Raw genomic sequence first — 10230 nt, 5'->3', positions numbered from 1 at the left:
GAAGAGCGTACCTGGAATGTCATGGGCTTTCAGATCACCTACAAACTTAAATATATTCTCTTTAACAGCCTCTGACCTGCCAAAGTCCATTTAAACAGTAAGCAACTGATAACTGCTTCCTGGGCACAACCATCCAACTAGCCTGTCCATATGTGAGTCAGCATCAAATACTTCAGTTTTGCCAGTTCTTAAGCAAAAGCAGAACACAGTACTTGTCTCCTTACACACAGGTTCCTATAAATCCTGCATATTGAATTTTTTAAAGCTATATGTAAGATGCAGTTTTAATTAAGACAAGGTGTAAGGGAAGTACGATGACAAAGTAGTTAATTTCCACAAGATATGCTTAAAAAGAAGACCAAGCGATCCAGCTGTTTTGCTTCACTCTCTTGACATTTGTTCCTACCATAGAGCTGCCTGGTGAAGGGAGCACTCAGGTACGCAGGAGCTCAGGAACGAGGGTCGGGGCTACACAGGTAAAGCAGGGACCAAAGCAAGTTTCTCTACCTTTGCTTTAAGCTGGCAGAACATGCAGACAGCTTATGAAACAATGCTTTGCTTTTGCTCGTGAACTCCACTCTCTGCTGAAGCAGCACTCTCGCCACACAGCGTGTGGGGCAGCCTATGAATTAGCACCTAGAACTGCTTGACTAGGTTATAGAAGCAGTGTACAGACAGTTGCCAACATTTTGCAAGACAGAGTTTCAAAGTCCATGAAAAAAAAGCTTAGAAGACAGGTAGAGCTCTGTTCGTTTCTGCCTTTTTTTTTTTTTTAAATTAAACTCTTTCAGCACAGGTATTATCACGGTCTTTAATTACATAAACTCACACTGATTTCTAATTTTTTTTTTTTAAAGAAAGGTGTTTTTTTTCCTACAGCCTTAGCTAAACTTAGTGATATTAGGTTGTCTTCAAAAACACCAGCCTACAGAAGACATTTATTCCAAATATATAATCCATCTTAAATTCATTCTATACTAAGTATACAACACCGAAACTGTTGGTCAGATTTCTCACTACAATTATGTACTACTAATACCATTCTACTTATCTACTTCATCCCCGAGTTGTCCATTTATAGAAAGTAGATAATGCTTGACGAGCATGTATGTATAACAATCATCCTTACAAAGTTACCAGAAATTTAAATCAAAAACAACAGAATTAAAAAATAATTTTCCACTCGAGATGGAATTCTGTAGGAACTACTTTGCAAAGACTGCTGGAAAGAAGTATGTCAAATCACAAGAAACCACTTAGAACACCAGGGATTGGTATGTGACTATCACTTAACACTGCTTGTTACATAATTAAGACGTTTACTAAAGGAGAAATACCCAGAAATACCCAGCCCGGCATGATGAGAGTTGGGGATGCTCTCTTAACCTCAAAACTTCTGAATTCTGACTGCTGGGGACTCACTTCCAGCATATAGAAATTATAGAGAAGTCATGAAATACTTTACAGTACAAATCTTTTAAACACACGAGCTCAAGAAGAGTGGTAAAACATTATTTTACACAAATCTGGATCACTAGTCACCTAATATGCAGTTTTACACAAACACTGATGACAATACACCACCCCCAAGAGTTCGGGTTTCCCTTCAGAACGGATAATGCTGTGGAAGTATAGGCTAATTTAGAGTATGATGGCTTAGTAACATTAGAAATAGTCGCTAACATAAACCAGAAAATTGTCTACAACTTAATTCGTTGGGGGGGGCAGGGTGTTGAGGTTTTTTTTTTGTTTGCGTTATTACTATTTTTAATCTAAGCAAGGTTTCCCCAAAGGAGAAAGAGGTTGTTGGATTGCTGGCTGTACATTTAAATCATACAGAAGACTACCATTTAGAATGACATAGAATTAAACTGTATTCCCTATCTCATCTTTCTTATTTCATGAAATTAATAGAGTGTAAGTTCTTATACCAAAATATGTACTAAGTACCTAATTCAACTAAGTCGGAAGTTAGGCACTGCACGTGACTTAATACTTTCCAGAAGAAAACTTAAGAAATGAAGTTTCTCTTCTTAGCAGCATTGCCCAGAAGCACAAAGCAAGGCATAGTGAGCTTTTGGTGTAGAAGTTATTTTGAAGATAAGTCCAATTACAAAGTTATGATACAAATTCACATGCAAAACAGGATCCCCAAGGTAGCTTACCTCAATGTCCTGTAGGCTGAACTCTTTCTGATCTTTAAAGTTTGCAGCTCCTGCACTCAGTTCCATCAGCATTTTTGCTATTTCTGGTTTTATTGCTGCTGTGAGTCGACTTGCTGCTTCCATGACATGTTCCTGCACGTCTTTCAGTTGCATAGCTGCCTTAGAATAGTGCGAGTTCCTAAATACGCCGCTGAAAAGGTCTGTAAGGAAAGTGCTCGTACGGCAAAACACGTTGAGTGCATCCAGGTATTTGGAGATTCCCTGCTGGATGTCTGCGATCGGAGTAGTGTGGGACACAGGGTGGTTGCAGCTGCCTGCAGCAGCTGAGGAGACCAAAGGGGATGCTGGGGTTGTCGATGCCAGCGGTGCGCTCAGGGTCCTGCCTAGCTCAGGCATTTGATACTGCTGGTGTTGCTGCACTTTTTGCTTGGACCCGCCAAGCAAAAAGCGCCGCTTATAGTCCATTTTGCTTTCTTGTGCACTACAGCAATACATAAGTGAATGCTTGTCCAAAGATTTCTTGAATCAACAATCACTTGTCAAATTCCTTCCTCAAATATAGAGTTATGTACAGTAACAGTGGAGGACTGTGTACATCGGTTCCACAAAAGGCATTTCAAAAAGGCAAGCGTCTGTATAATCTGTATCAGCAGTGAGAAAGGCAGCAGATTCGCTGACTTCGTATTTTCAGTGTTCGGTGCAGGCCTGCTGCAGTTATAAACTGTACTCAAAAAGCGAGCCCAAGTATCTTAATAATGCTCTGTCTCTTGTTTGATATTCCACTCCGCATACATAAAAGCAACGCTGGAGCAGAGCAGTTACCGCCTACAATTTCTTCGTGAGCATGTTATTGTCACTTGCTGTTAAGTCTACAAAAGTTATTTTTATCAATGCAAATAATAGTTTTAGAAGCAATATCTTAACACAATTTCCCCGTTAGTAATATCAGGAAAAGTGGAGCAAACCACCGATCAACAGCGATTACAAAAACAGTGCAGAGGCTCCTTCCTTGAAAAAGCAAATCCTTATGTCAGCAGATCAAATATCTTCAAATGTCTTGACAGATCCGGTCTGCCAAATTAGTTTATTTGTAGTGTCTCTTCTTAATACTGGAGGGAACAAAAAAAATCTGGACTCTGATTACAGAAGACTTTGCAAGTATAAGCTATTAAAAATTAGAGGGTTTATTATTGCAAGCCTTCTTCCCCTTTCCTTGTTTGTTGAGGTAGTTGTTTCCGTTATAACATTAAGAAGTGGTGCTTCCAGACTGCATTTGCCCTCAGTTGTAGGCTCTGAACAAAAATGCACAAATGTAGTTGTAAGGCCTCTAGGTCATTTCCTGTGAAAGGGAAAAAAACAGTTTAAGATACTATGGAACAATGAGAAGGTTTAAGATTAACTCCTGCAGTGTCCCGGTGTACTTCTCTAGGCATACATCACCAACAATACCCAGGATCAAAAGGAGGGGAGAGTTGCACTGACAGTTTAAAAGGCAGTTACAAGTTGGTGTTATCCTGTTACTAAACTCAACACTGCTGAATATTTTCTTATTAATTCTCCCATCCTAGACTGTCAAACTTAAGACTATCTTTAATCCCCAGTGCAATCCTTATACAGTTAAGAACAGTAGAAGGCTATTAAAGCAGAACGCAGGGGGAATTAATCACATTTTCTAACCTCATCCTTTTTAAATAATTCAAGAATTAAGTCAATGAAACCTTTTTTCATGCATCATAATTTATTGCAGAAGTCTGAGACTCCCATTCATTTTAATAATTTACTAAATCAACAGATGCAGATCCTTAATTTTTTTTTCAGTACAACAACCGACAAATCTGTCCATATCTTAACCGAGATTAGAAAAATATAACGTACACATCCCATTCCAGCATGATTGACAGAATCCATCATATGCAACATATTACACAAGGCAGGACTGCCTAACAGGTTGGCCTAAACAACACCCCCACCAGATATGAAAGTAGGAAGTAAATACTAGTACTGCCCTGCTACTACCAGCAAACTCTGGTGCAGCTGGAGAGCCAAGAGCGCTTACTTCAAGGCATTTGTAAGAAGGTGAACAGACCCTGAGCAATGAGAAAGGGTTGGTTTGCAGCAGGAGACATTCAAGGCCAGGCTGGTGGAACTGAAGCTTCTGGAAAAGGGCACGAAGATTTTTTAAGCCCTTACCCTTAGCCAAACACAGCTCTTAACTGGACAGGGCTTGGCATCCCATGATCATGTTTACAGGTTGGAGTCATATATCCATACAATGGTCACAGTTATCCTAGGAGCTCATTTACATATTTTTATATACACATTTTATATAAACACACATATTTATAAGCGTGTGTGTGAGACAAGATTTTTTTTCCCCCATATACTATAAATTTATAGCTTGTTAATTAATCCCACCTCAATCATCTTTGTTTCTCCTGTGCCGAAGTCAGGGCTGCACTGACCTAATTAGCTCTCATCCCACCAGCTAGGTTATGGTGGGAAAAACCCATCCTGGCGGCCTGAACAGGTAACTTTCTACAGTGTAACTCGCTTGCAAAGAGAAACGTTCTATTTCTTGAGACTCCAGAAGGCACTGATTAACAATATCAGGACGTTATCAGAAGGAAAGCACAATGTAGAGAAACGCAATTTGTTCAATCGGTTTATCTGGTCCTAGCTATTCAGGCCACTCTCTCCCTCTCCTACACAGGCACATAACTTGATTTGATCAAATAAGGACATCCTTATCCTTACTGCAGTAATTGCGACATACAAGGCTAATATCAAACAGTAATTCATAACAGAGGCTTTTTCCCTAAGCACTTTAAAAACAAAAATAATCCAGACATGGGAAGGAGCCCTTTCATTCAACAACAAAATGTTCCTTTAGCTATTACATTTGAGATATGAAAACGGTATTAACACTGTCAAAATAGTTGGGGAGTAAAGATTTTTATCTTCAGTCCAAATTTCTTATTTCCACCCTTCTGAAGAAACAGGTTATCAGTTCATTCACATAATGCGTTTTGATACATACACACAACACAAGAATCCCACAGATAAAGCAGGCGAGACATCACAGGACAAAACAACATATAGAGCCGGATTCTCTCACATCCACTAAAACAACAGACACACAAGTTTTGCAGGAAGTTGCTGCTGCACATGGTTCTGCTTCTGAGATCTAGAGCAAGTATTCTTTCACATTCCCACTTTTTAAAACATGATGAACAGATAAAACACTGATTACTTTCTTTTCTAACTACTTTATACTTCTCCCAGCAGTCACACCGAATGTGTCAAAATGCGATAAACCCATTAAGAACAGCTGACAACATTTTTCTCCTTGCTTTACAAGCCACGGTGCCTTACAGTGGAAAGCATGATTAAACTGCTTTTTGTGGTTGCATATGAATTTAGATGGAACAAAAGGGTTAGTCAATTTATATGCTTTGTATAAGTAACTTGGTGATTATTTTCCCTAAGCAGACGTGAATTTCACATTGCAGAGGAACTTAAGAAATGATCATGAAACATCCAAATGTTCACTAGTGCCAGAAGTGGAAAAAGCTAAGAAGGGGTTTTCAAGCTATACAGCACCGAATCAGACAAGCATATTAGAGATGCACTACAATTTGGCAGTTCTGATTACACACTGAGCCTTTCAGGATCAAATTAAGACTCTGATCATTTGAAACAGCCTGATATTTAGCCAATACATAAAACTGCTGCACCCTAAAAGAACATCAATGCAATTAATAGAAAAAAAAAAATCTTTTTATGTTTTCTACGGTTATAAACAAACATGATAAATCATTTTGTTTTACTTCTAGACAATTTCATAGTCAAACCTGCAGGTACTTATTCAATTCTTCAACTTCAGTATTCCCTTGTAGTAAGCCCAACACAGAAGTTAAAGAGGACAGCTTATATCGTCAGCATCTAAGGAGACACTTATTTAGGGAGCCGAAAGCGCTAGTTCTCAACATGAGGTATGTGGGTAATGCTATGTGTCTTACACTTTCTATAATGGGATCTCCAACATGCCACGTACAAAATAAACATTCTTCCTTTTGCATCTTTTCCTGAAGAAGTGAAGCAGAGAATGTTCCCACGCTTTCCCCTCCCTTCCCCAAAGCTGCAGTCCCCCTCCTCTTGGTGCATGGTCTAAAAGTGGGGACTTCATACTGCAACTATAACAACTTCATGCCAACCTAACTCTTGCCATATGGGGGGGAGATCAAAGTGTTTGATTCCAGTCATACAAGAACAGCATATTATCAGTCGAAAATACAAACCAGGAGAAAGTCTGAACAAAGCCTACCGCAGGGCCAAAAGGCCAGGAAGCTGCTAGAGCCAAGGGCCTCCTGTCAAAAACACACCAATTCCCTCTTACATTTAGTTACACAAAACTTATGCAAATCCAAAAATGACTCCACTACAAAAGGCATCATTCCATCTTCAAGTTCTACTGTCACTAAGGTATACATCACCTCGACAGGCCACTGGAAGTCCAAATGCTGACATCCGAAAAACTAGCTCAATAGTAGGAGAAACCCGTATGTTATTTCATGAATACCAGTCATCCACTGTCCCCACCACTAGCTGGCTCGGAACTGAAAAAGTTACTGGCCAAGCCCCAAGCAACATCAATTTGTGTATCAGCACATTGCAACGCAACTACAAACGTTGTGGCCGAGGAAACCCAGCCTAGAGCAGGGACCCCCGGCTGGGAACAACACCCAACTCTGACCCAAAGCCATGTGTATCACAAGACAGGCTCTGCTGCTTTGCTCACCTTGAGCGCCACACTGGCAAGGGCAAGACAATGATGGCAAGGACGGAAGAGACAACAGCAAGGGGCTCTGGAGAAGGCAGCACTGAGACACCCAACTACAAAGAGGTTTCAAACCAGTAGTCTACACAAGAGCACACACACAGTACTTAAAGAGGAGAAACGGAGCTAGTCCCAGATAAGGGCCTTGTAAAGTAGAGGTACCGGACTGCCCGAGGCACAAATGAACCATACCAAATCTTCACCTAGAGGGAAGAGCCACAGGCCATGAGAGGTGCAAGAGGTTATTTCGTCCTTCTCCTTTTAGTCAGACTACAAATTGTAAGTAAGAATACAGGTGGTGGAAACTCTTTCCTCCAAATAAACTTTTCTGGATCCTCATAAAGAACAGCTTAAGAAAAACAGTCAAGTAGTCCCAACTACTTTTGTAGTAGTTTTTCTACAGATTTTTAACTGGGAGGTGATTAATTTTACACCATCCCAAACTAAAGATGGATCACTCTACAGCTATGGTGTGTTTAGCATTTACAAAACATATCCATGCAAAAATACAAGAAATTGGAATCCACATATCAATCAATAAAAAGAACATTAGAATTCCAGTAACAAATCTCATAACCAATTTTTGACTTCAACTACAATATCTCCAACACTCTGAATTAATACACCACATCTATTAATATTAAAATTGCCATAAGAATGACACTGTAGAATATATTCAATCCATCCATAAAGAGAAAATGAATAGAATAAACTATGGGGACTTCTAAAATTTGTTTTCATTTCTAAATATTGTATTGGACATCAAACCTTTCAAAATAATAGAAAAGCTGTAACTATGCTTTGACGATTAAACTTTACAGTCAACAAGAACAGCCATCTCCAAGTAATGCTGACTGGCAGAAAATATGCATTAATCTCTGACATCAACTCAGTTATTTTTCACCTGTCATTTCTTACCAACACATCAGAAACACTTAAAGCCTGCAAATGCTTTTATAGGGGTTGACAAGTATAGTTATCTTCACCGTGAGGGCAAACGAGGCTTACAGTTTCTCACGACTAGCTTCATGCAGCTGTCAGGATGCAGGCACATGACACAGCCCAGCAGGAGAGGACGCACGTCCTGGTGGTTCAGCCTTTTGGCAGGCAACGCGCATCACCAAACCCCAGCTGCTTTTGGTAAGGTGCCCGTACTTAGCCTACAAAGCCAGAAAGGGAAACCAACCTCACTTCTCAAGGCTGATAGCCTTTCTAACAGGGTGGGCTGCAGCCTCTGCAAGACCCAGCCAGCTCCTGTATGTTTTCTGGGGTTTGGTTTGGGGTTTTGTTTGTTTGTTTTTTTCATCCAAGTTGTAAAAATCTCCTATAAGAGGAGGACATGGGGTGAAAGGGGAAGAGAGAGAAATATCTTATTATACCAATATCATTTTAATTCTTGTTAGCTCGTGAATTGCTTATTAAGATTCCTTTTTGGCTGCTTGCCCAGAACAGTTGGATGAACAAAACAAACCAAAACACAAAAAGTAGGCAAGCCAATCCTTAGTGAGCACAGGAAGCTCCTTTTGGAAACATCCTCCTTCCAGGGTCTCCCCTTCCAAATACCAGCTCACCAGATGCTCTCGCTACTCCAGGGTTAGACAGGTATCAATGGCCAAAGAGTTAAAACTGATTCAACATCTTCCCTCCCACCAGTTGGGGATCATAGCTCACAGGACATACTCTACGAGGACTATGAAGTCTAACCAGAATCATCAACTTGAGTATCCCATTGAAATCTATAAAAATCTAAACAGACCCACTTATTAGTATAGAAACAGATCTCATTTACCAGTGAAACAATTACAAACAGAAGCATGGAGATTACTAAGTGGAAGGCTCCAGCAACCTGATTTTAGTAACTCAAAGAACAATTTCACTGATTAAATATTTACCTAATATTTATAGACAGTCTCTAAACTAATTATGTCATTGTCTAGAGTTTCTTTCCCTTCAAAAGTGACCCTCCGTAAAAACAAAGCTATCAACTGTGCCAATTTGTGTCTTTGCACTTATCCTGAAGAATCCTCTAGAGGTATATCTATGCTAGATGCCCTAAATGACAAGCAAAGGAAAAGATACCCCAATGCCCTGCTCCCCCTCTCTTGTCCTCCCTCCCCTCCCCCCCAAAAAAACCCCAAAACCACCAAATCACCAAAGACTGTTGTGAAAACCACTTGGAAACAGAGAACTGGAAAAGGCTGAAGAACACCAAATTGCTGGAGCTAGGCAAGGGCTGAGGGTCTTGGCTGCTCAGCACCACACCACCTTGCTTCCAGGCCTTAACCCTCCAGAAAAGAATCCATAGCCCTGAACTGTGTAACTACGCTTCCTATAAAATATACATGGAAGGGGGGTATCTCTGAATCAGAGCTGTCAGTATACTGAGCTGGATTCTTCCAGAGCAGAGCCTACAGTACATCAGGCGACTTCTTAAATGTTTTACTTTAAACAAAATGTAACACACCGAATAGCACTACCTCAATTCTCCACAATGAGATATGACAGCAAGGAAAAGCTGGTGAAAGGAATGTGTTAAATCAGACCTTCTTTCAGACTTGGGTGCCTCCCTGAATGTCAAAAATAGATGCCTGTGTCAGATCAGGATCACTGTTTCAATCCTCCCTTGGCAATAGGTACTTATGTTATCTATTTTGAAAGCAGGACCAGTTCCCTTTTGAAAGGGAACTGTGTGTGCAGAAGAAAAAATAATGTTCTTTGGATATAGTAGCCTAAAAAAGCATTTGCCCACAGCACGAGAAATGCCCATGCAATGTGATTGTCAGCCAGAGGAGACTCAAGACTCCATCTCTCATCTCCCAAACCCAAAAGGGTGCACTTAACGTCAGCCACAAGCCTCTCTTGCTCCCTCATCAGAGCTGTAAAATGTGCTAAGATGAAGAAAAGGTCCAAGAGACCACAGCAAGTGTGAGCACGAACGGCACAAACTTTCTGTAGAAAAGGCACAGCGCTTCCTCCCAGAACAGAGTGCCTATAGAATTCTTTGGTTCTGGCCACTACCTGCAGGACTGCTTGGGACGCAACACCTGCTCACAGTGAAAGCCAGTCACTTGCAGCCAGTCATCGGAAAAAATATACTTTTCTTGGAAATGGAGTGAAGAACTGAAGGCCATGGTTTCAAGGAAGGGATGGAGAGCTGACAATTTCTAGAAAACTCTTGAGAGTAAGTTAACATCTATTCCCAAAAAATGGCCATTTTCAGCCACTGAT

At 40.5% G+C, this 10230-nt stretch overlaps 1 protein-coding gene across 1 annotated transcript in view; it reads right to left on the bottom strand.

Annotated features, from left to right (window-relative positions):
- Positions 1–2840, bottom strand: part of LOC104495251 (uncharacterized protein KIAA0355-like) — a gene marked incomplete at its 3' end in the record, with an annotated part of 17930 nt that extends 15090 nt beyond the window's left edge. The window contains 1 exon segment of the mRNA XM_010138200.1: positions 2166–2840. Coding sequence (XP_010136502.1) covers positions 2166–2660 — 495 coding nt within the window.
- Between the last annotated feature and the right edge of the window lie 7390 nt (positions 2841–10230).

This window comes from Buceros rhinoceros, unplaced genomic scaffold (assembly GCF_000710305.1).
Source record: "Buceros rhinoceros silvestris isolate BGI_N320 unplaced genomic scaffold, ASM71030v1 scaffold29686, whole genome shotgun sequence".
Taxonomy (NCBI): domain Eukaryota; kingdom Metazoa; phylum Chordata; class Aves; order Bucerotiformes; family Bucerotidae; genus Buceros; species Buceros rhinoceros.
The sequence above is the reverse complement of the archived record's forward strand: the minus strand, read 5'-3'. Positions and strand labels throughout refer to the sequence as shown.